The 27,006-nt window shown below is 41.7% G+C and overlaps 1 protein-coding gene across 1 annotated transcript in view; it reads right to left on the minus strand.

The window, feature by feature from the left end:
• The window catches only part of CRIM1 (cysteine rich transmembrane BMP regulator 1), a 204,277-nt gene that overhangs the window by 33,706 nt on the left and 143,565 nt on the right, over positions 1–27,006 (minus strand). Inside the window, exons 8-13 of the mRNA XM_043918249.1 lie at positions 20,208–20,336; positions 11,883–12,039; positions 9,092–9,213; positions 8,378–8,587; positions 4,617–4,832; positions 833–1,054 (exon numbers count right to left, since the gene is read on the minus strand). Coding sequence (XP_043774184.1) covers positions 833–1,054; positions 4,617–4,832; positions 8,378–8,587; positions 9,092–9,213; positions 11,883–12,039; positions 20,208–20,336 — 1,056 coding nt within the window. The remainder of the gene's footprint in view (positions 1–832; positions 1,055–4,616; positions 4,833–8,377; positions 8,588–9,091; positions 9,214–11,882; positions 12,040–20,207; positions 20,337–27,006) is intronic.

A 27,006-nucleotide genomic window follows, 5' to 3' on the forward strand; every position in this document is an offset into this window, starting at 1 on the left:
GCTTGCCTAATTTTTCACCTGCTAACTGATTATAGGTTCACAACTGGACTGAGATACGTCATTGTCTTTCATTTGACTTTATGAGTTTTACTTGAGACAGAAGCAATCAGAGAGAGTGAGAGCCTTGGGAGTAGGGACTGTGCTTGTATCGGAGCTGCCAGCTGTCCGAGCCTCACCTTCTGGACTCCAGAACAGCATCTGGCTTGTGTGCATAGGACTAGTTTTGGTATAGCTGTCAGGGGCTAAATATACGTATGTCCTCTGATCGTAAGACGCATCCCCGTGGGTCACATGAAGGAGAGGGCTCTGTCAGTGACACAGGGCTCCGTCTGCATCCCTAAGCCCTCAACACGGACAACCGCATGGTCTAAACAGAATCAATTAAGTGTTAGCAGACAGAGGAGGAACGGGGAGATTAAATCAGTATCTGGTATCTGGCGGATCTCAAGGCAGTGGCAAGCTTCAAGCCCTAAGTGTACTCTGATACGAGGCATGGCGGTTCTGTGTGGGCATAACAGTCAATAACGGGGTGAAGGAAGAGCGTTCTGACTCTAATACTGAAAATGCCCAAATGCCAAAGGAGCCCAGTAGAACCTGATGGCATTATAACATTATGACATCCTCAGAAAGCATTTCTGTACTCTCAACATGTTTTACCTCGGGAATACACCTTTCACATCTTTGCTCCTCCTGTTGTGACCTACACTGGGTCTGTGTGGTATGTCAACCAGAAAAACGGATTTCAAAATTACTAACTGATCTAGGCATACAGCTGTCAATAGAGAATTAGTGGTCGCTGGGCAAGAGAAAGGATTTTTTTTCTTGGTCTTACCTATGCAGTAGGGACAACACTGGCCTTTTCTCAACACAGGTCTTTCACAGGATACAGAAGGGCAAGACTCAGAGTAACAGCTAATGACGCTATCCATGCACACGCAGCTGGTACACACGTCGGGTTTCCAGGACTCAGCTGCCAGGAATATATCCCCTTCATCATTTTTGCAGTAACTAGGCACACTGTCATTGTGGGGTGAGGAAGGCTGGAGAGGTTCATCTGCAAAAGAGAACAGAAGGTCAGCAGGGGAAAGAAGACGCTGCAGGGTACCCACCGTGCAACACAGCAAGCTTCACTCTGCCCCACACAAAGTGTGCTCGCTCACTAACCTTCCAGCCTTGAATATGAGCCTGTGGCCTGTAGCTGTAATATCCTTCTCATAGCTGTAAAAGAGAGCCCTTGCTATCACTAAGATACTAAATTAATGTGGTCAACATCTGGCTCCAAGCTTCCCATAATGCATGGAAAAGAAACCTCTACTCGTTTAAAAACTGAGCTGGGTTTTCTCCTACTTGCAGCCCCATGCAGTCCTAGCCAACCAACACCCAAACAGACTTCTAAACAACATGTGACACTTCAATGTTTAGGCATTCACATTAATGGCTAAAAGGTGAATGGGGAATGTAGTAACTCCTGAGGATGTACCTACAGAGAAACTAGCTGCAAGTCTTGTATGTTTTTCCTACCTACAGACAGACCAGAGGGTCTTGAGATCTTGCAACAACTTAACAGAAAAGAACATTGCCAGAAAACCCCGGATCTCTCTCTGGGTCTTGGCATTCACTGAAGTGACTTGAGAACTGTTAACTCAAGCAGAAAGCTGATGGGATATAACAAAGCAAAGTACAAGTGGGTGAGGTTCCTGGTTGAGCAATGTCACCAACAAGAGAGCACTTCTAACCACCTCCGCACTTGAGAGTCTAGAAGATGTAGGATGGTCCCACCCAGCAATTCTTGAAGAGAATCCCGTTTTCTCAATGGACACAGGGACAGAAGTATCATCTGTTCTTCTCAGAATCAACTTCATAAAGTCTGCTCTTTAATAAACATGTAGTTAGCGCAGTCCTGCAGAAGCTCTCAGTGTCCCACTTTCTGTTCCCCTCATGAATACACCCCCCAGCAGCAAGTTTGGCTGGACAAGAGAGTGTCTATGAGAAGTGGGGTAGCTGCTTTGTTTTGGGCTGAGAGACCAAATTGTGTAACTGTATCTCCTACTGCCAGTCCTGAAGGCAGCGACAGAGAAAGAACTGCCACTGGTTTCCACTGCTCCAAAAGTGCTCCAGGCTCAGTCTTAGGAAAACTGGATCACATGCATGTGAGTTAAAGATGGGAAGACGGGACTGCTTTCTCAGGGACCTTTTCTGGGTCATCCATGTTGAGGGCTAAGTTCTTTTTAAGAGACTGACTGACATTAACTTTTGATGTGGCTGGCAATCAGGGCAACTCACGCTAGTCTACATGAGGTGCTACAAACTGGCATGAGGTTTTTGTGGGTTATGACAGCTTAGCTCTTGCAAGCAACACCCAACCTGGTGTCTGAAAACTCAGAAGACGAAGCAGCGATGAAATCATGAACTAGCAGCTGAAACGAATATCTTACAGTTTGGAGGGAACCTCAGGGGACACAGGGGTGGGCCAGCAGAGTTGGAGTGAGAGCTGCAGCTGAGATATAGCATCTGCGCCAAGGGCAGGAGACTAACTGAACCCTGACGAAGGTGTCATCTGGTATCTTGCCCATGGTATCTTCCTTCGTCGGGCCTCTTTCCATTTTTAGGAAGAAAGGAGAACCCCTCTTTATACCTCTGATTCCAAATATTAACAAGTTACTGACTAGAGACATATAAGTATGTTTTCTGTGACCCAAACATTATTGACTAGAGATGTTTCAATGTTCACTTACATAACAAATTGCTGGTCATAGGCATTAGTTTCTACAAAAATCCCCCGGTCAATAGTGTGTTAACTAACTTATTCTGTTTTTTACCAGTTCTTTCACTGGCGTTCATTCATTCTTTTTATTTCTATTCCAGCCCCCTCTTTCTTCTGTGCTATGCTTCTCTCCAACTTTAAAATATCAAAAATGAATGAGAATTTTAAAACTGTGGAAAAGAAAGAAGTGCTCTTCTATTTTCTCCCTTTATCTTCACCTACAGGGATGCTCAATCTTTCTTCATGAGTCCACTTCTAGACCTTGTTCTAAACCAGGCCAGATGAGAGTGTAAGTTAAGGACAGAGGGACTGACAAAGCATCTGAGGAGACACAATCACTACAAGGGACGCAATTCTTCTGGTTTTATTGCCTATATATCATTTTGGGACAATATTACAATACAAGTATCCTAAGATCGGGCTTCCCAGGTGGCACTAGTGGTAAAGAATCCACTTGCCAATGCAGGAGATGTTAGAGACGAGGTTTGATCTCTTGAGTCGGGAAGATCCCCTGGAGGAGGGTATGGCAACCCCACTCCAGTATTCTTGCCTGGAGAATCCCATGGAGAGAGGAGCATGGTGGGCTACAGTCCATGGGGGTCGCAAAGAGTCAGACATGACTAAGTGACTAGCTCTGTCATTTCCAGGGTATATCCTAACAACATAACACATCTGAATGATTACTTATATTAGAAAAGATGTCACACGAACTAAGCTTTTCAGACTAACATGGTTGAAAATTACACCAAAGACTCTGTACTAAGATAATACCTGAGCAGCAGGGCATGATGATAACAGCAAAAATGTGGCTATCCCTACAATTTCACCTGATGCAATTTAAAATATCATCAATGTGAACCCAGGAAGATTTTGGACATCAACTACGCTGGTTATATAATGACAGAATAAGAGATTCCAGTTGGTTGACTAGACAATCCAATGTAAAGAAACTAATCAAATGCAAGGGTTTTTGTTTTACTGAGCAGAAATGCTCTAAGAATATACATTTAGAAAATAAATGATTTAAGTTGAAAAGATAAAAGACTAAGCAATAGCAAAACAACACTAGTGTGCTATCTACTTGGTAATGATAAATGTACAAATTAAGTATATTCTGGAAAAAAGTTATATATTCTAGTATTAGAATTGCTACTTTAGTTGCAAGATCAGCAACTTATGTTTAAAAGTCTGACAAAATTTCATTGTATTTGTTACATGACTATAAATTCATCTGCTAAGGCCAGATTATCTGAGGACTGGAAAAAAAAAGACAACAGTAGTGCTCTTTGTACATATGCACTGCTGGTCACTTAATACTTTTGGATCTTAAGCACTGCAGATTTGAAAATGTGGGTGTTATGCATATTTTAGCAATTCTTCTGTTTAACAAAGGATCTTCATCAAACACATATATCTTACATTTTTCAAAGAATTTAAGTTACATTCTTTATCAATTACTGCTCTTCACATTTTGCAATGACAAAGATGACTTTTCACAATAGCAAAATCATTTGGAATAATTTGGTGCAGCAGGACTCTCTCTTGAGTCTGAGATTTACAGTTAAGAGAAAAAAAAGGTAGAAACAATTTTCTGTTATTGTTCAAAGTCATCTCTGGTGCAAAGCATACTGATGGCATAAACATGCGACCGACAGAAGGGAGTGGGTTTAGGAAGCCGGCTGCCCCGGTCGCTCCCGCCCGGGATACTGGTGACTGGGCCTGGCACGCTCCCGCATGGGGCTCCATCCGGCCCACTGGTCTTGCAGGAGGACGAGGCTCGGGCTGCGGCCCCCGCGCTGCCTGCCCGGCGCCTCCCCGAGGCCCAGCCTCCCCGCCGTGCGGCGCCCGTTACCTGGGCACTGCGGGCAGCAGGAGTCCTGGGTGCGGGCGGGGTCCTGGCAGAGCAGCGGCGGGCACACCTCCGTCTCACACAGCACCCGGCCGCCGTGGCACGCGCACTGGGTGCACGCGTCAATGTGCCACGTCTCCCCCTCCACAAAGTACTCGCCCCCGGGGGCGTGGCAGACGGAGGGCGTGCTGAGCTCCGGCTTCTGCACCTCGAGGTCATCTGGGGAAGGAGAGAAGATCCAAACACAGGAAATGATCCGGCTGCCGTCTCACCGGCTGGTGAAGAACCCGGTGCTGTGGGCTTTGAGGGACAGAGGAGACGAGCTGGTGGCTCCTACCCGGAGGACAGGGAAGAAGACGTTCCATGCACAGAAATAAGGCAGAAGAGCTATTTTTCAGGAAATGGTTCGAGTCTGTCAACATGGAATGACAGAATCTGTTGAGACGATTAAATTACAGGGACTCTCACTGTTGAAGGAAACAGGCGCCTCTTAGGGGATGTCTGTGAATGTGTAGGACTGTCTAGAATAAAGATCTCTCACTAAGTGAATGCTCACCATGGTCCGGTTTCCATGTTTAGTACTTTACATATGGTACTTCGTTTATTCCTTACACCAGCTGTGTGGACAGGTAGCGTTATCCTATTTTACTTATGACAAAACTGAGAACTCAGAATATTGAGGGGAGACAAGGGATTTGAACCTAAGTCTATGCTTCTTTGCATCATGAATGTGCCTATAGATTAAACAGAATTGCCAACTGATTTGTGCTTCATCCTCTTCATTATCTCTGGGGCCCTGAGTCCTTGTAGGCTCAGAAATAAGTCCTACTGTTAAGCAGGACACACCCCACTATAGACCAGCTGTCAGCCCAGTGAGCAGGAATGCTTTTTCAGAATCTACAGTGTGAAACCTCACCTGAGACTAAACATTCGGTGATATGATCAAGAGAGGTAAACGCTTAGAGGTTGACAGTATGAGGTCTTTTTCCCCAGTGGAGGGGTGATTTGGAGCTCCTGGTGAGATGATAATGATAGAGAGTGAATTTAATGCTGGAAATGTCTGAAGAGGCACTGGGAGTTGCCCTGAAGTTGTGCTGAGGAAATGAGAAATATGAAGATATTAACCATGTTCGTATCATCCAAACACAACAGGCGTTTCCAGAAGGTGCTGACAGTGGGGAACCCTGCGGAGCAGCCGTCTGCAGACACTGCGGCGGGCTCAAGCCTGGAGCTCAGCGGAGATCGGGCCCCAGAAGAACTACCCTGTTTGTGCAGAGAAGCTCGGAGCTGACATCTCCTAAGAACTCATGGGCTGTGTCTTTCAAAGTAGTGTTCAGCCTGAGAGTTAGCAATACTGAGGAGATACAGTGGTGTGGGCCCAGGTCCAGCTAAGAAGGTAACTTTTAAGACAGCTTTGTCTCCAGGGAGCTAGTAAAGACTGGAACTTTGACCAAGTGTACATACCACAGAAAACTGACATCAGCCAACACTTATGTGCATAAGCAACTGGGCCAGACATTCTAGTATATGAGGGAAGTAGAGAGGAAGATAATTAGAATAAAAATTTGGCTGGTATGAGATAAAAGTACATTTCTCATGGCTTACAGGAAAAGATAAAATTGTTCCAAACAGTATCAGTGCACTAATGTTGGAAAGAGGCTCCCTTTGGAAAGGACTTGCAGAGGGTTGAGAATTGCTGCCCTTTTAAATGTGGACGACTTGGGAAAATGGTCAGAAGAAAAATGACATGTGTCTGCAGGTGCCTTACCCTCTGATTTCCTTTGCTATATACATCCATGTGCCTCAAGGCAAAACATGAGTGAACAGATGTTACAGAAAAACTGAAAGGTAGAAAAAGTAAAAGGTAGAAGGTAAGAGAGAGAGGGGAAAAAAGTCTGAGAAACCATATCATCTAGTGAATCGTCTATCAGAAGAGTTCAGAGTTGCTTATTTATCTCAGAAGGAAAAATAGCTGATCTTTGAATAGAAGACAGAAGAAAATACTCTTTAAAGTAGGAGTAGGAGTCCATGAATGTATCAGTGCAGGGGTATCTATTCAGAAAGTTCCATACATGGCAACTCACTAAAGATTTCTGGAAGAAAACATACCTACCTATCTACATACGTCAATACCTATATGTTTTTGTATGTGTTATCTAGTCACTCATCCACAATTACACACCAATAATTCTGTGTGTGTTCGTGTAAGAACTTTTCATATCTCTGTAATAGAGAAAACTACATTTGGTTTCACTGACTTTCAATGCTCAAGTCAGTCATCTATTCTCAGTAATATCTTTGCATTTCCACCAGTTAGAGTTCTTCACTGAGTACCAAGTTTAGCAAAGACCCAGATGCAGGCCACACTCTACACTCTCATGCTCATAATTAAAGCATGGGGGTCTTCACTGGAATAAATGATTTTTCTTTCCCCTAAGAGTCAAATCAGTTCTGTCTCATTACATTTGTTCATTTATCTTCTGTTTCGGTAGACACTGGTGGTTTTTCATATTTAACTAGCAAAACATGAACCAGGAAACAGTTCTGATACAGAGCACATCTGGCTTAACCAGGGGAAACAGAACAAACTTTGTCATCTGGCCCACTATCATAGGGGCATGGAGGCTGCCTAGCACTTTCCTTAGGTATCGAGGTACGCAGACTCTCAGGGCTGAGAAGGACTTCCAGTGCCCCTCTGCCCACTCCCACCCTGGCAGGCAAAGCAGGTGCAGACCCAGGTGCTAGTGTGTGGCGCCTTCCCTCCCAGGCGGAGCCTGCCTTGCTGCCAAAGACCCAGGTCTCAGGTTCTTGAGTGTACCTGTTGCACAGGCAGAGGGAGATACAGAACCAGGACTGACCAGGGGAAATACCTTCACTACTCCAAACTCAGACAGTACATTTCAACTGTAAAAGAAATCTGATGCAAGACTCAGGAGACTTCACATCTCTCACGTCTCTCTGTCAGCTGACACACTATTTTACTTTGGTTAAGAGAGTTCATCTCTGTGTCTGTTTTCCAAATGAAAATCTGCCTGAGTTTATTTTTCCCTAACTCAGTGGCCTCCACTTAGAGGAAGAAGTAATAAATATAAAACCGTGCTGAGCTCTTTGCATGTAAGGTACTAGATGAGGTATTATCGTAATAATTACTGTTATGGACAACCATAATTTGGAGCACTGTGAATTATAAATCTGTTCTTCTACTAACTTATCTTGATGAGCATTATTATGATTTTAAATGTTTTGGATATGTGGTCACTCTAAACATCTCCATTTGGCAAGACTGCCATATGTCTATTAATTAGGAATAAAAAAAAGCAATAGCCACAGACTTTAGTAATTCTCTCCCTCTCGATTACTACTTTATAAATAAAAAGCTTTCATGGAATAAGATCAGCACCAAGTCCCTCCAATAAACTAACACACTCAGCCTCAATACACTATCCATAAAGTGGAGAGCTGGAGTTTTAAGTACGTAAGACCACAAACCTTTATACAAATGGAGTTCAAAGACCAATATTAGGAGTTCAAATCTTCAAAACTCAGGAGAGTGCTTTTAGAGCTCTAGAATAGTCTAGTGGTTTCTGGCTAATCATTTATCACGCCCTGTTGACGCTTGTGGCTACTGCTGATGAAAACCAGAGAGGAGAAGTGTGTTCCAGGGGTCGTCCCCTGCACTCCCCCCCGAGTGAGAGACGTGATGAGGCGCTAGCAGGCGGAAGTCGCTTGCTCAGGGAGCCAACGGGCCGTCAGCCAGCCTTTACCTGAACACGAGGGGCAGCAGCGTCCCGGGTGAATGGTGGGGTTGCCACAGGCAGGCACGGGGCAGGTGATCAGAGCGCACATCTCCCGTCCGCTGTGACAGTAGCATTCCCGACACCCATCATGCCAGCTCTCCTCATTTTTATGGTGATGGCCATCCATGGACAGACATGTGCCGGATAGGACGGGTGGCCCGGCGGAGGCAGAGACCTCTGGACAGACAGAAGGCAGGCTGGTGAAGCAGCAGCTACTGCACAGGAGAGGCAGCCTGCAGTGTCTGGACAGGCAAGGCTACTCAGTCACCAAAAATCCCGTCTACATAGCACGGTTCGTGATACGGGACAGGACCGTGAAAATAATTCATGTAAATATGCCCTCAATTTTGAAAAATGGGAGGAAAAAACCCTTACAAATCCGTGTCTCTCCTACTGGCAGGCTTATAACTGAATTTTCCTCCTTTCGCTCTACTTTGTCTTATGTGCTGTCTGTCCAACTGTTTGAGACCCCATGGACCGTAGCCCGCCAGGCTCCTCTATGCATGGGGTTTTCTAAAACCAAGTGGGGTGGGCAGTGGGGGCTACAGTCCACGGAGTGGCAAGAGATGGTCCCCTAGAGAGTGATGGTGTTGTCAGAGCGGACAATGACCAGTGAAATGGTTTCACTGACAGGCTGTCTTTTTCTTGGTTCCTGGGGAAAGGGCATGCCCTGGCACTTACCTCTGCACTTGCAGATGAGACAGCCATGACTGTCCTTCTGGAAACCCAGGGAGCAGATCTTACTGCACCGGAGCTCGGGGCATTTCTTACAGCGACAGATGTCACAGCCGTGCTTATTCTTCCTGAGTAATTAAAATTTTGTCAGAGGTCAGAAAATCCGAAAGTCTCAAATGACGCCCAAGTGCTCACCCCCAGGGTCACGGAAGTGGTATTGTTGTCATTAAGCAAAATGACTTGACCTTCTTCTCTCACGACCCTCTGGAGCGATGTGTAATTAGCTCCCTGGGGCCATGACCACCATCCACTCATGGCCAAGGGTTAGAATTGTCCAAGCACTGAGGAGTCTAGGATATGACTATCAGAATCTCAATGATATGACTGTTGATTTGATTAGGAAAAGTGGTACCAAGTACAAAAGAAGATGAACGTGCAACTCCATGAATAAGAAGGTGAAGGACAGATGGCTGGTCAATGTTGGAGGCCAGCATTAAAGGCAGAAGTCCTTCTTTTGTTAGGGCCACTGCCTTTCTCACATGACCACATTCTCTTAAGAAATTTCAGATACCAGTAAACATTTTATTGAGACATCTATAGAATCTTGTAGTAGATAGACAGAGAGCTAAAAGACACACAGACATGATGAAGAATAAAACATCTGAGAAGTTCTATACTCAATGTCCAATAGTTATTTCATTAACCAGTAAAGAATACCAATTGAAAAACTATGGGGCATGACTGAAGCACAGAGAATAAAGGAAAATGGCTGGATGAATAATTTTTTTTTTCCTTTTAATAAACCAGGGTGCCCAAATTTTGTGCTGATCAGGAAGATGATATTAAATAATTACATGCTTATTAAAATATCACCATGGTTCAAGTGGACAAAAAAATTCTTAGCAACAATTCCTTGTTTTCTCTGAAAGGAGAATGATTTTCTCTGCTACAAAAGGTGTTCATCTGCTTTCCTCTTCCTTCTGTTCACTATCTGCAGCTCCGGGCCCTCTCTTAGACTTAACATCTCCTCCACACACTTTGCCCTAGCTGGGCTTCCTGGGCAGCAGAGAAGGAGGAGTTAAATCTAGCTACCTTCAGGTTTCATCCCAGGGAGCCCTAAATGGCAACGGTGGTGCTCAACTAAAAATAAATAAATAAATAAACCCTGTTTTTTTCTTATGTTGGGCAAATTAAGAGGTTCTAAAAGAAAACAGCCCTGTGGGAAATGTTGGTATATACCTGCCCAGTGACAAACTATAATCTGCTAAGTGAAATGAGAACCAACACCAGGGTTTACATATTTACATCAATATAATGAAAACAACGAATTAAATGGATGGTTCATACTCATGGCATAGACTCTGCCATTTTTGAGCCCTAACAAGTCTTTAATGGGTTTGTTTGTACACTCATTTATTCACCTGTCCATTCCTTCTCTCCACCCTCCACCCTTGTGTAAGCATTTGCTGCATAGACACAGTAATGATCCACCCAGCAGGTGTACATGAGCATTAACCTAATACTCCCATGTGGTGTCTAGCCAGGATTTCTCCTTCAGAGGCTGTCCTTGAAACACATGTGCTAGCCATTCAACTTGGTCCTCCTTGAAAGTGCTTAATGACAGGAATATCAAGTGGAATCTACAATCTTCTAGAGAGTCCTCTCCAAAATGAAGCTTGGGCTTGAGTGCAGCCTGGGTTCTAAACGGTTACAATGCTGCAGGAAGAGGTTGTAGGTACTACTATGATAATAATCCTTTACTCTACATTAGCAAGTGAGCTAAGAAATAACTCTACTTTTATTAGTTTTGCATTCATATTTTAGGATTAAGAAAAATGATGATTTATTAATTAACTTGGGGAATTTTAAAGAATAATGTCTCCCAACTTTAATTATCCAATTAGAATTAAGGTTCCCTTCTCCCTATTAAACATGAATTTCCAGGGGGAAGAATAAAAACAGTGCCTTTAAGGTGCTGGGCAAGAGATGATGGCTCCAAGTCCCTTATACTACTAGCATTATATAAACATATCATATTGGAAAGGGAGAGAGACTAAAATGGAAGGAACCAAGGCAGGAATGAGAAAGAAAAATTCTGAAAGGCTATTTTTAAGGAACCAACTTGACACATGCAGAAGGAGATGCTAAGAGAGACAGCAAAGTAACAAATGTGAAATATCTATTTTCCCCCAAGAATAGTCTGAGTGTTCATGGGGTTTGAGTCAATCAAGAATATTTGAAAATATAAGTCATAATTCTTATCTCCAAGGAAGTTCATAAAACCTACTGCTACTGAAAAAAACGAATAGTGTAAACTGTAGACAAACATCAAGGTAAGATAGGGAGGCAGGTAAGGATGCTCCATATTGCAAATCAGCAGCTTGGCAGCTACTGATTCATCCTAAAGTATGGATTAAATAGGTTATCACAAAACAGTCGCTGGGACAGCTGTGCAAAGTCAAAGAGTTTACATCTCTGGGACCTCATGACAGGTCCACTCCCTTCGGCAGTGTCCAAAGGCCCTGCCTGTAGGGAATCTCACCCAACAGGCCCAAGGCCAGTGTCATAACAAGGCTCTGGCCCGTCTTCAAAGAAGAGTAAAACCTGACTCTTATCCTTGGACATACCTCCTTTTCCCACTTTCCGATTCCTCTAACAAAACAAGCATAGATACTTCAGACTTCAGTACATCACTGATTTGTTCACAAACACACAAAAACAGCCTCCAAAAATAGGTAACACACTTCGTCAAGTTACAGACAACGGAGAAGAGCTCTTCTGATTAAGAAATACGTACAGATATCCAAATGGACAATGCTTTTCACAGACTACGGGTCTGCACTTCCTGGGGCGCGGGCGGCACTGACAGATCTCACAGCCATAGGCGTCGGTTAGGAAGCCGAAGGGGCAGTTCAAGGTGCAGCCTCGTTTGAGGCCCATGCAGAGCTCCTCCCCTGTGAAGACACATGGACAGCACGTTTCTCCCAAGGATGAAGGGACCAGAACACATCCGACGCTTCAAGATCCCCCGACCGTCCAGTCCTCCACAGATGTGAGGTTCTCAGGTCTGCCACAGCATCAGCAATGGTTAAAAACTACAGACGGTGCCGTTTCGTGTTTATCATGGTTATCGGAATGCAGCTTCACGCTTTGGTACTAATACACAGAATAAAGTTCAGCTCTTGAATAATAGTTTCTGATGTTACTCCAATCTAGGGCTGAAAAGCAGGCTGGCAACTACTATTTAAGATGTGGATAAAACGGAGTGCGCTTTCTCATGAAATTTGTTCTTATTGGTCACTTCAAACCACTGATTACTATTTATCATTCAAACGTGAGAACTGGAAGCTTACACCTCAAATTTCATTATGCATTTTGTTCCTAATTCATGCCATGAGAAGCACATTCACATATGTTTACTTTTATGAGTTTTAGACGTTACTGTATAATACTGTATACTGTATGGAGCATAAAGGACTGCTTACCTTTTCCTTAAGAGGTATATTTCTAATAACTAATACAAAGTGAAACAATCAGTGTTTCAACTAGATACTTTTTCCCCACTGCTGAAAAATATTCAGCTATTTAGATACACTTGGCTAATTGACAAAAAGTGTATGTGCCAAAGAAATATCTAGATTAATGTTTATCCACTATTTGAAATGTTCAAACTCTCCCCTGTTGGCAGAACCTGGAGTGATGGCTAACTGTCCTCTGAGTCAGTCATAACTCACTGTAGAAGAGGGGAAAAGAGGGAAGAAGAAATAGTGGCTGGCACAAGAAACTTCTATTAGGTTAATGGAAATCTTCTAAAGAAATGTAAAAGGTATGACACAGGGATTACAAGAGTAACACAAGCAATAAACATGTGAAAGTAAATAAGAAAAGCATGCTTGGTGATGTAACTAAAGAAAGTTGAGATTTGTCTAAATTAAATGTAGAATTTGAAAGAGAATCAAATTTAAAGCAGCAGATATGATGCTGGCGAAAGTGTGGCAATGTTTAATCAGTGTTCTGTGTGGACTGGTAAAATGGGAAGAGACTACTTTTGTTGGAATAATAAATGCATTTATGTGGATATCCTTTGAGCATAAACACTGTAAATAATGTACACGTTATTGGGAAAAACAGAACACATGTCCCTTCTACACACAAATCTTTTAATCTAAATTTAAACCTTGTTGCTGCTTAGTTGCTTCAGTCGTGTCCAACTTGTGCGACCCTATGGACTGCAGCCCGCCAGGCTCCTCTGTCCGTGGGATTCACTAGGCAGGAGAACTAGAGTGGGTTGCCATGCCCTCCTCCAGGGGATATTCCCGACCCAGGCATTGAACCTGGGTCTCCGGCATTGCAGGCAGATTCTTTACCACTGAGCCACCAGGGAAGCCCCCAGATTTAAACCTTAACTACAATTAAATAGTTGAATTGGGTTCATGTTTTACATAAATATTTTAAGAGAGCATCTTTTGTGAATCTTAGCTGACAACACTTGATATTTAATATGCTATCTTTCAAAAAGGATAATGTGATTTATGGTATAATTTTCTAGTTTGTCATCATCATAAACCTTTCATTACACATATTTAATGTAACCTCATGGGTCTGTATCACACAGTGAAGCAACTGATTACTAATTTGCATCCTTAAAAGCAACATTCTAAATGGCTCATTTAAAATTTTATAATTATATGACTTGAAAGGTCATCATTGCTTCCCCATTATTACAGAGATGACGAAGGAGGGAGAAGACTTTCATAGCCACACTTCTCTCTCTGACACCAAGATCTAAGTTGTGAATCCATTTTTTTTTTATTACAGAAATTTTAAGTCTTGATACATTATGTGGGAAATCCATGAATTAAAACCACTCTGAGAACATCCCTGGGGACTGAATTCCTTGAAACTCTGAGTCTGAGCACCTCTGTGCTTTCATTTTTCTGGTGGTCCTGTAAAGACAAGGAGTTTTCCCATAGATCTTAAATTTATTGGGTTGGCCAAAAAATGTGTTCAGGTTTAACCAGAAAGACCTGAACAAACTTTCTGGCCAACCCAGTAGAATGGGCTTTCATCCTTAATAAAAGCTGTTGCATCACTAAGCTTAAAAATTTTGAAAGAAACTAAGTCTGTCTTTACCTCTGCTTTGCAGCAGACAGGAACTTCAAGCACAGGCTGCTACGTTCAAACGAAAATAGAGCACATTCATGGTCTTCAGGTTCGCTGTGACTTCTTGAGCAGGTTGCCACTGTGCTGCCCTGACATGGGACAGCTCATCAGCCTGCTATCTCATTTCCCTCCCTAGAAGAAGGGAGCTCTAGGGCAGGGACCCACTTATAGTCCAGATGCTATCCTGGTGTTCAGCATGGAGCGAGCACTCAGCAAGTGCAAAGGGAATGAACCTGTCAAAATTCTTGCTGTTTACTCCTCCACTCTCATCAAGACTGACATGCTCATAGAAAATACTTGGAGAATACATGTACACCCATGGTGGATTCAAGTCAAAGTATGGCAAAACCAATACAATGTTGCAAAGTAAAATAAATAAATTAAAAATAAAAAATAAATAAAACAACAAAAAGAGAAAATAATGGGATGAAAAAACTTGGTATCAAAAAAGTTTAATGATACTGGAACTTGCTAAATGTCTCCAAATATCATCTGCTAACTCAGAAATAGGGAACATTAAAGATTTCAAAGTATTCCTAGATCCATGTATCAATTATGAACTTTTCTTCAGAGAAGTATAACTTTAAGGCAAACATTTTACAAAAAGAGTAGAACAGATACATTAGACACATCTTATTCATAGATGGGTGGGGTTTATAGGTTTGTTTCAAAAGCGTCGGTAGAAAGAATGGTGAAAGTGAAAATGAAGTTGCTCAGTCCTGTCTGACTCTTTGCGACCCCATGGACTGTAGCCCACCAGGCTCCCCCATCCATGGAATTTTCCAGGCAAGAGTACAGGAGTGGGTTGCCATTTCCTTCTCCAGGGGATCTTCCTGACCCAGGGATTGAACCCAGGTCTCCTGCATTATAGGCAGATGCTTTTACTGTCTAAGCCACCAGGAAGCCTTTAAGTTTATAATTTTTCAATGGTGTGACTTCACTGTGATCCAAAAATGCCTTCCAATCCAGAGGGGAAATTTCCCATTGAAGAGAAGTGCTAAATAATGGCAAACTACAGAGCCTGTATGATATGGCTGGTCGACAGCAGCTATGCAGTAACTTTTGTTTATTTGGGAGAAAAAAAGATGCCTTTGCTCGCAGGGGCACAGTGTGGCCCCAGCTGCGGGGAGCACTGTCCGTGCTTTGCTCTGAGCGGACACCACGGGGACCGCACACAGAACACGGCGTGGAGGTGCCTGGAGCTGTGCGTGCTTCTCCTGCAGGGCTTCACGCTCTGGGGTTCTGGCAGTTCCCACCAGTCTGCAAGCAGTTACGGACACCACAAACAAAGTTCCTAAGGCTGTTAAGTAAAGAAGTTAAAACTGCAAACAGTGGTCCCAATTTTGCCCTTGATAAGTGTTTGTTCAGAGTAACAATGACATAAAAACAGGAGCTTGCCTCTGAGCATTTGAAGCTGCAAGCTTCTATTCTATTAGATGCTTGCTTCAGATATATATTTCATGAAAACTATGAAAGCTTTTCCTCTTCCTGCTACCATTAGCTTTCTATGTCTGCATTAGTTTCTAGCTAAAAGCATTATTAATCCCTAGAATTACAGAATGTTAAAAACTGGAAGAGAAGTTACAAATAATTTGATGAAATCCACTTGATTTTAAAATGTAAATAAGATGCTAAAAGATCAACACCATTTAATTCATATGGATGTCATTTACTATATACAGTACCTATAGTAAGCGGAAATGCATAATATATGACGGCAAACATTTTGGTTAAAGTAATGCTACTAACAGCTAGCAAAATAAAGTTATTTTTAGTAGCTTATCCAAATGATTTTGACCTCTGTTTCTACTGAGCATTCTTAAATGTTTTCCACCATGTTTCTTTTCTTTATTCTAAATATGTCTTTGAAAAAATGAGTCAGGGACAATTTAAATTGTCTGTATGCCCCTGATGCATTACTTTGCTTGGCAGTGTTATAAGAAATGATATTTGTTACAGGTTAAAAAAGCAAAGTTACAACATGTTCAAATAAAATCATCCTTTGTCATATACCTTTCAGGTTATTTTTAAAGATTTTTTTTTGATGTGAACCATTTTTTGAAGCTCCTATTGACTTTGTTACAATATTGCTTCTGTTTTATCTTTTTGGTTTTTTGACCCTGAGGCATTTGGGGTCTCAACTCCCCGACCAGGGATTGAACCTGCAACCCCCTGCATTGGAAGGTTCACTGGACCACTAGGAAGTCCCTCCACCTTCCTTTTAAGGACGTGTTTCTACTGGATTTTGATATCAATCTTCAGTGACTATCTATGATATACTTGACTATAATGTAATAGCACTACAACCTAATAGCATATAACCAATATTACCAACACATTACCAATACTAGTCAGGGATAAGGTCCATTTTTATCTTTTTCATACTCCTAGTGTTTGGCATATAGTAGGCACTCAATAAATGCTAGATGAATGAAAGAAATGAACCAGCAAACAAAAAACCAGCCACAAAGGAGAAGAAGTTATTTGGTGCTGGTCTTAATTTTGAGAAAGAAATCTTGACACCAGTGGTCTGTACATATAGTCTAACTCCTAAGGGAAAACTAGGGTATAGATGGTTATGACCAATGCATGTGAAACAGGCTTCGGTGGGATGCAGAAAAATAATGTGAAGGAGAGATTTAGACAAAATCCATACTTAACATGTAGCTGCAATGGGCAAAAGAACATATTTAGCCATCCTTCAGTACAAGGGACTTTCATTTTTCTAAAACCAGGTGAAAGAGACTGAGAACGTTCGAGGGTTAAAATGAAAAGGCAAAAGGAAAGCTGTTTGCGTGTGTGCCCTCAGAGGACAGAAAGAACCGGAGGCAGGTTGGTGTCGGAACAAAGGAGGGGAAGCTGGGGGCTTTCCAGTCAGCCAGCTCCAGCTGACTCAGAAAAGCATGTTATAAAACAGCTATTGTGTAGAGTAAACAATTACCATATGTCAGGTACTAAAGCTAGCTTTGCATTCATTAATTAGTTGTCCTCAAAATAACCCATTAATTTGGTATTATTACCTGCCCTTTATAGATGCAGACACAGAGGCTCGGGGAAATAAAGCAATCTACCCAATCACCCAGAGACAAGTCAGTCTGATGCAAGAGGCTTGGTGGGGAGCTGGGTCCAAACAATCACAAGACTCTGACAACCGAGGGTGTGGCAGTTTGGTTTAATTTGGCTTACCCATCAAACGGTGTCAGGATTGCTAACGGCAGGAAGGCTCTATGGCTTTGTCATGCACCTTCCGTGTCCTTTTGCTTGTTTGATACAGACAAAATGACAAATTCCAGTTGACACAAAATGCAATGGTCTCCTGTACTTCTTTCCTCCTACATGTTAATGAAATGAAGGCACACGCAAGCAGGACGTGGGGCTGCTCCTTCGACAAAGCCAGGCAGAGCAGAGTTCTCATAGTCTCAACTTCCGAAAGCCAGTCAGATGTTTTTGACTGGCTCCACTGACAACTGAGGGAAATTGCTTCTTTGGATTTAACTTACAAAGGGCTCACTGTGAATCAGCTGCGTTCTTATGTAAGTGTGCCCAAGTGTCCACAAGTTCACAACACCAAAGCCCAGGTGAAGACTGTGGGTGGGGTGATTAGGCACAATGAAACATAAATTTTTAGACTTCAAAAAATTCAGGGAAAAATATTAGGTATGCTCCCATGATCAAAATGGGTGTATAGCTCAAGAGATACAAGAGAAAGATTAAAATATAAACTGTTTGTGATATAATCACCAATTATCTTGGGGTCAAAAAACCCAAGCGGACTATTTAAGCCAACAGATACAGCTGCCAAAGCGGCCGCCTAGTGAACCTGGCCTTCCAAAGGGAGGTATAAAAGGCAGATAGGTGTATTCCAGGGACCTGCCCTCCTCTGAACAGAAACAAGCATAGGAAGGCAGACAGTCCCTGATTGGTGGAGGCTCAAGGGAAATTTAAAGGTAGGAACAACCAGCATCACAGTAGTTTGAAAATCTCCCTTGCAGCACTAACTCCATCTGGCAGACAGTATGATGGTAACAAGTAACTGAGAAAACTGAATTATACAACTTCTACTAAGTATCTGTCTTCATCAAAAATATCCTTCCAAAAAAAAGTGTTGAACAATTAAGGAGAAGAGGAATACAGAGTCCAAGGAAACTGATAAATCAGAAGGTGATCATCTCTCTACATTAATTGATTCCAGCTCTCTGTGCCTAGGGTAATTATACCTAGAGGCTCACAGAGGACCTGCTGATTATAGAAGCACTGTCCATATTTAGAGACATCAGAGAGAAAAGAAAGAGATTTCAGAAAACTAAAAGAGGCCAAATGTCGATTCAAAAGGGACAAAGGATTCTAACACTACAGAAACTAAACTTGACACTGACAATTGAAAATTCTGCAGAAGGAATGTTTAAACATGAGATTTTCGACATTTAGGAAAGAAACCAATGACTACCAGGAGGCAATACGGTGAAAGTGAAAGTCGCTCAGTCTTGACTGACTCTTTGCAATCCAATGAACTATAAGTCCATGGAATTCTCTAGGTCAGAATACTGGAGTGGGTAGCCGTTCCCTTCTCCAGGGTATCTTCTTAACCCAGGGATGGAACCCAGGTCTCCTGCATTGCAGGCGGATTCTTTACTAGCTAAGCCACAAGGCAGTATAGGTTCCTGAAAAACAATCCATACCCTACCAACTTCGTCATATTTAAAGTAGGATTTCCAGCAAAGAAATGTTGCAAATAGAATGTATTTTGATCTTAGATAAGGTACAGGCCAAGAGTTTCAAGATTTCCTTGTGGAGATGGAGCTGATATGATGTTAGTTGAATAACTCCAAAGAAAAAGTGAAGATTGTGTTCAAAGTCATTTCACAGGTAGGTCTTTGGTGCTAACAAGGCCCTGTCCTTGGTTCTGTACAATTTATTCTAGGGCAATGATTTAGATGAGGACATGTAAGTTACGCTCATTTAATATAAACTGAGAGACACAGATAAAGTATGAGGTCACATCAACAAGATTCAAAAATATCCCAACTAGCTTGTAAACGGTTGAAAATGCTCAGGGTAATTTCTTGTCCAATCCGACCTTGCATTTGTGTCATTAAAAAAAAAAAAAATCAAATGTCCAAGTACAGAACTGATGAGAACCACCTAAGAGAGCAGCTAATGCAAAAAGCACCAACTGGTTCTAGATCCTTATAAACTCAGTGTTAGCTGATAGTGTATAATCCAAACAGCTAACACCCACTTAGGCCACACAATAGCAGGGCAATGATCAGACCAAATTCTGGAGTATTCTGTTTGTTTCTAGGCCATACATTTACATAAAAAGCATGACATATTTTAAGTGTATCAAAAGATGGAAAGACCCAACAGAATTCTAGAAATTATGTCACCTGGAGAATGACTAAAATGTTTATTCTCGTAGAAGATTTAGAGGAATTCAAAATCGTTTTAAACATGAAGGGCAATTTTTTCCCCCAGGAAGAAATGCAATATACCCTATCTTGTTTCAGAGATCATGGTGGAGACACGACTGGAATCTACATGGAGGAGAGTTGGGGTCAAAAAAGGGGAGCGCATTCTAAAGATTATGGTGCCCACGTGTGGAATGTGACACTTCTGTGTGAGTGACCTCCTTGTCACTGGATGACCCAGACAAGGGTGGTACTGAGAGCGCCTGCCCGGAGTGTTTGGAATCACGTGCCCAGCTCTCAAGGCTGCACCCACGAAGCAGCTGGACAATAGGGTGTATCCTGATGTATAATGAAAAGAAGGTGAAAAGCAGAATAAAGGGTAGCTCTTCTTCTGCAACTGACTGTGTGTTTACATTAAGTACACTTTCTTCCCATCTTTCAGGTTGCTAAGGCAATGACATGAACAGGAATGAAAAGGATATTCAATCACATAATGTGCTTTGACAATATCATATTAAGCTCTGAAAAAACACAGCCTTCCATGTACTCACTGTTTTTGCACTGACAAGTTCGACAACCATTGTGATCGAGTTTGAAACCATAAATGCAGTCCTTCTCTGTCAGGGTACAGTTTGATAACTCCCCACATGCAGGTGGATCAATTGTGATGTAGGTTGGTTCTAATAACAAAGAGAGAGAGAGAAAAAAAAAAATCAATGAAACATATGATTACCTCTTAAATGCTATTCAATCTTTGAAATCCCACACTATGGTAAGTTATAGGAAAAAACCTAATCAATAATTTTCATCAGATCCTAAATGTTTATACCTTCATAAGTGTTGTTAACCCCTGAAAAAGAAATATTTTTATTTAGATTTTTGAAAATCCGACCCTCTAGTTCTGTGTTTGAGCAATTTATACATTGGGTACCTTCTATAGAAAGCTGGCAAGAAAGGTTAAAATGAATTTAAACTTTTAACTATTCTTCTATCTCCTCCTGATCTTTTCTGAGTTTTTAAAATAATAGTCAGGACACAGCTTCCAACTGTCAATTATCTCACTCTCCATTCTTCAATACTTCTGACATTTGAGTTTGTTTTTTTTTTCAAGATACTAAATCAGAGATGTTTCTGACACTTTAAAACATCTGGATTTCTATGATCTGTTATGTGACACTCTGTCAATTATTACAGATGACAGAGCAGATAACATCAGCTATGGGAGCTTATACTCAGGGCCCAGGGCTTATGGGAGTGGGGGTGAGACACACACATTCCGGAGGAAGAGAGCGCAACCATCCCGGGGTGAGATGCCCAGAAGAAACCAAGGCCAGAGGCGACCTGACTTTCCCTGCTGTGCTAACAATGAAGAACTGCTCTGGGTGATAACGGTAATCACACACTTACATACAAAGTGCATTACCTATCTACATAATGTCCAAGGTGCTCTTCATAAATGCTTTCGCATTTTAGATCACAGTCCAATGAGATGGGTGTTACCATTATCCCTATTTTAACAGATGAGGAAATCTAGCATCCTAACTTGCCCAAGGTCATGGAGTTAGTAAGTGGTGGATCCCAGATTCAAATCCAGTTGTTCTGGCTGTAGGGTCACACGCTCAGCTTGTGTGTGATACAAAGTGCCTCACAAGGGTACCTGTTTTGCAGTGACTGATAATGGACGGTTTATACAACCTCAGTCCACGGCAAGAGTGCTGTCCAAGGGAACAGGGACAATGACATATTTACGTGGCCTCTTTTCAACCCAAAGATGCTATGAACTTCTTCAGAGTAAACTAGTTTTCACAATATCTTTGGGAAGTGCTAAATACAGAATGTCTCTAACCTATGTTTTCACAAACGGAAAATATGAGGTGCAGAGAGGGTAAGTGGCTTATCTGAGTTTACATAGCAACCCGGCAGCAGGCTGTGAATAGAACAGAACAGAGGTTCCTGACCTCCTGTCCAACAGTCTATCCATTAGTCCACACTGTCTTCTCAAGTTTCATCTCCAGTTACCATGGAAGAGAGGCCAAAAATAAGTGTTTTAGCTGCCACTGCTGAGATCAAGAGTTCTACGTTTTTATCCACCTGCTAAAAGAGGCCAGTGATTCAACTCTTCACAGGTGGTGAGCACTAGGACTTTGTTACAGAGATGCTTTCATCAGCATTCTCCCAGCAAAAATACGTATGAAGACGGTGTAGCACATTCTCTATTTTTATTACAGCACAGTTGAAGAACATCTCCCTGAAATTTTTATCTAATTTCCGCTGCTGTAAAATTTCTAATTTTCTTCAATGACTTAAAGTATCTGTTTTGATGGGCAACTATAAATATCAAAAAGTGGTTTAATTTTCAGGCGAGTTTTAAGAATTAGTGGATTAAATACAGTAGTGTTGCTTTCCTCTTTTAAATTTCCTGTAAATACTGCTGACCAGTCGCTTTATCTATCTATCTATGTCGCCCCTTGTGGCATTGTGGTGACCTCAGTTCCATGACTAGGGATCGAATCTGTGCCCCTGCATTAGGAACGCAGATTTCTTAACCGCTGGACCACCAGGGAAGTCCCACACCTTCAGTTTTTAAACCTACAGGCTTTCCTTTATCACTACTCTTCCTACTCATCCAAGATAACTCTATATCAGCCTTTAGCCATGAGACTGCTGAGGTTTTGTCAAAATTATTCTAACCACAAATATAAGACAGAGCAGGGGACCAGGGTCGCATCTGAGTAAACCGCATCACAGATAATCCCATTGAAAGACAAGTCAGGTCTACATTCCAGAGAGTTAAGGATCAGGGCTGGCTTCTAAACTCTTTGTCTATTGCTTCAGTGAATGGCTTATAGGTAAAGAAATGTCTTGGGTACATCCACACAGACCCAAAGCTTGTATTCTTTACTGATATTTAAGTTTATGAGAAACTTCTGCCTTCAGAAAGTGTATGATGGAAAAATACATACCTGGGCAGATGACACTGACACTGAAAATGCAGAATAATCCCAGGGCAGTATGGGGTTTTACTTTCAATGAGTTTTAGGGATTTGTTAAGAAAAATGGTGATGTACAAGTGTATCATTGGTGATGTGCATCTTATTTTTGATACATAACCTGACTAATGGATGAGATGAGGATTGTGATCTGTGGCTAGAAAGTAAAAGAAAAAAAACAAAACAAAACAAACCGCGGCATTGAGAATGAGAACTACAACATTGACTCTAACAGTCCCACACTTTATCCAATGGCTGCATCTGCTAGGTAGTCAGGTCTCAGGTGTATATCAAGCACACATTTCTCCAGGACGAAATACATTCAACATGCTTCCCTATAACATGCAGGATAACAACTTCAGCTCAGTTTACCAAATGAAAAAAAAAAAAGCATAGAAGGGCTATTTAAGTAGGTGCTGGTTCAACAATGCTGCACTGTAAATATTTTAGACAAAACAAGTCCTACTGAGTGTCTTCCAGATTTTGACAATGTGGTAGAATGTAAAGAAGCAAAACATGATTTTGTGCCTAAAATTAATATTTCCCCATTCATCAGTGATGTACATCAGAGGGCAGAAACTGTGAAGCACAGAGCTCTCAAATTCTGACTCCCTCAACATATACTATGAAAACACAGAAAAACTCAACAAAACCATTTATTCAACAGAACTTATTTACTCTAAAACTATTCAACTGCCCCTCAACAGATTAGACTGAACACAATACTCACTGTGATATGTTAAATATAGGCAGATGTCTAAATTATTTTTAAGAAGCATTTTAACACTAGTCATTTCATTTTATTACATTAAACAAATAATTACGGTTTTTGTTTTCGAATACAAAGTGGAACAAATTTTAAAAGCCTTATGAGGGTGGAGGCGCATGTTTTTGGGGTACTTACTGCTGCTGTCCTTTGTCACTGGAGTAACTGCGGATTTGTAACACACACACATGCCCGCTTCCCTGGTGGCTCAAATGGTAAAGAATTTGCCTGCAATGCAGGAGACGGGTTCAATCCCTGGGTCGGGAAGATGTCCTGGAGAGGAGAATGGCTAACCATTCCAGTATTCTTGCCTGGAAAATTCCATGGACAGAGAAGCCTGACAGGCTGCAGTCCATGGGGTCTCAAAGAGTTGGACATGACTGAGTGACTAACATTTTCAACAGATGCATACAGGTAACTGCTAAGTCACTTCAGTCATGTCCGACTCTGTGCGACCCCATAGACGGCAGCCCACCAGGCTCCTCCCGTCCCTGGGATTCTCCAGGCAAGAATACTGGAATGGGTTGCCATTTCCTTCTCCAATGCATGAAAGTGAAAAATGAAAGTGAAATCGCTCAGTCGTGTCCGACTCTTAGCAACCCCATGGACTGCAGCCTACCAGGCTCCTCCATCCATGGGATTTTCCAGGCAAGAGTACTGGAGTGGGGTGCCATTGCCTTATCCATACAGGTAACTAGCTGTCTCCTAACATTTTATCTAAATTCAAACATTACGGTCTAGTCCCTTTCAGCATTCTCTCAACAATCCAGTGCTCAGCTTCCCACCATGTGAGGCCATCTCTATTTTAGAATTCCGTAAGAACAATATTACAACAGAAACATGCAACTATAAATTGTCCAGCAGAACGCTGACGTTATCATAAATGAATCTGAGTCTGCTTTCAGTCCAGTATATTAATATGCAATCTCAGAATTGGTCTTATTACTAACATCAGGATTAATGTTTTGAGAATGAAGTGCTGTGAAGCTACTGAAACCCAATTTCTTATTCTGCATAATGAACTCTGAAGTGAGACATATTTAATACCATCCTGAACTAGAGTATCTCAAATCAACATCTGAAATATGTACAGTCCTTAGAGAATAACCAAGAGCTGGTTAGACTTTTTGTATAGTTTCGATACAAGGAAGTTCTTGGTGGGGGAAGAGGTAAGTTTTAAGAATCTAGAATCATGTTATCATGGTATGATTGTTTCTAATCCAAGTAAACAAAGGAGCTTGAGGAAACGTCTGTTGGGCTTGTTAGAGCATCTGAAACTTGTGTATTGGGAATTGTTATTTCCCAGATAGCTCAGTGGGTAAAGAATCTGCCTGCAGTGCAGGAGATCCTGGTTTGATCCCTGGTCGATATCCTGGAGAAGGGATAGGCTACCCACTCCAGTGTTCTTGCCTGGAGAATCCCCATGGACAGAGGAACCTGGTGGGATGCAGTCCATGGGGTTGCAAAGAGTCAGACACAATTGAGCGACTAAGCGCATTAACATTCTTTCTTTAGTCTATGCAACAGTGCTCTGAATATGGAAAATATCCAGATGGGGCGTGGCCTGAAGACCAGATGATTCTCATTTAAATCCTATCTTTCAGTGCTCTTAGATGGTCGTTGTTGTTGTTGTTTAGTCACTCAGTCCTGTCTGACTCTTTGTGACCCCATAGACTGCAGCATGCCAGGCTTGCCTGTCCTTCACCATCTCCCTGAGTTTGCTTAAACTCATGTCCATTGAGTCAATGATGCCATCCAACCATGGGGGTAAAATACTGACATGAAATGCCAGAGAGCATATGCCTTTCTAGAAGGATGATGGTGATGCCGTGTCCTTGGAGGGTATCAGTTGAACAAAGACTAAGACTTCTGGAGACATTAATGTATCTGCCTGTTGTGTGAAGCAAATAAAATGGTGTTCCTTTAAATTGGTTGGGCAGAGATGTCTTTAGTGGGCCTCTTTCAGAGGCAAGAAATGCTCTTGGATCTCCTTGTTTAGGAGAATGGGAAAATGCTTGCACAAAGATGGATTTGGCAAGGAGAAATTCAATCAAGTACTGCTTACAGGATCACCCTGAAATTCCATCTCATCTTGTATTGAATCAGCTGAGGAATTAAAGAAATACCTTAAAGTCCTCCAAAGGAAGAAGGCTTGAAACAGCAGGAATTCATTGTCTTTGGCTACAACTATTTCTAAAGGGAACCCTGGAACCGCTTCTTTGTGGAGAAGAACTCTAGAAATATTTTCTGAGCCTAGAAGCAATAAAGAACAAAAATGGGTGTTTGTTATGTCTATATCCATTTGCTGTTTCCTACCCTGCATCTGAGTGGGAATCTCTACTTTCCTCAACTTGTCCTTTTCCTGAACGATTTTTAAAGACTTTCCAAGTACCTATACCTAACACTGTCCAGAAGAGATATTTTTCACAAGAACCCTTGGGACTGTGTCAGGAGTGCAGATGTTTAGCTACCAATTCTTATCCCAAGTCTCAGAAAACAAAATGCTGGGAAAAAAATCATTATAGCATGCAGTAACATAAGCAAACACATATCGGTTCTTCATTTTACAGATTATTAAAATTTCCTTCATATCCTAGAAGTCCAACAAACCTCTTATCAGTAAAAACATTTCCAGGAAAATAATCACATTTTTCAAGACTTAGCCACAGACACTGTTTCTGAAGAACGCCACCTCTATTCTGCACTGAAGTTCAGGTATTTCCTAGAAGCAATTTAATCCACTCAGTAAAGATATTAAGGCACTGTGATTGCAATGAATTTGGTTAAGGGTATAAAGTTGATATAAAATCATTATTTTTAACTCCAAGGCCACAGCACTAGACCATAAAGTAACATACATTTCATTATTCAGGAGGTATAATTGTGTTAAGTAAATCTAAGCTCTAAACTTTCTTGCTTCTTATTTTAAGGAAAAATTTCCAAAAAGAGGAAAGGGAATTAAGTTGAAACTCCAATCCAACCTTTTAAGGTCTTGATTTAAAGTTTTAATATCAGTCTTATCATCATCATATTGGATAGTTCAACATGTTTGGAATGACAACAGAACAAAAGGGAATGTATTTTGACTACCAGTTAATTAAAAATGTGCAATGATAATGTGAATTTGCTTCTGGAACAATGTATATAATCACTGGTCTTTAAATTTCACATAGATATAAGTGAAAATGTTCATCGATCCTTTTTAACTTGGTGTCTAAACTGTGTTACTCCACTGAGTGCCTGGTTTTGAATAAACACAAGGTTCTTCTCATTACCTTGATTACTACAAGCTGTTTATCTTGCAAATAATACTAATTATCTCCACTGAGAAATGTGGGAAGCACTCTTTCTGATTAGCAACCCTGGGAAGGCTGACAGCCCATTAGTTGCTCTTGAGGATGAGTGGGTGATCCTGGAAAAATACACTCGTGTAAAGCATACAGAGCCAGCGTGCTTAGGACCGTATGCAGCACTGACTCTATCAGGAGGATAAAAGTTAGCTTAGGTTCCAGATCCCAACTGTCTCCAGGTGCACTGATCCCTCCCTGAGGTGCGCTCCGGGCGAGCGGCAGGTCTGGAAGGCCTGGCAGGGGT

This window comes from Cervus elaphus, chromosome 11 (assembly GCF_910594005.1).
Source record: "Cervus elaphus chromosome 11, mCerEla1.1, whole genome shotgun sequence".
NCBI lineage: Eukaryota > Metazoa > Chordata > Mammalia > Artiodactyla > Cervidae > Cervus > Cervus elaphus.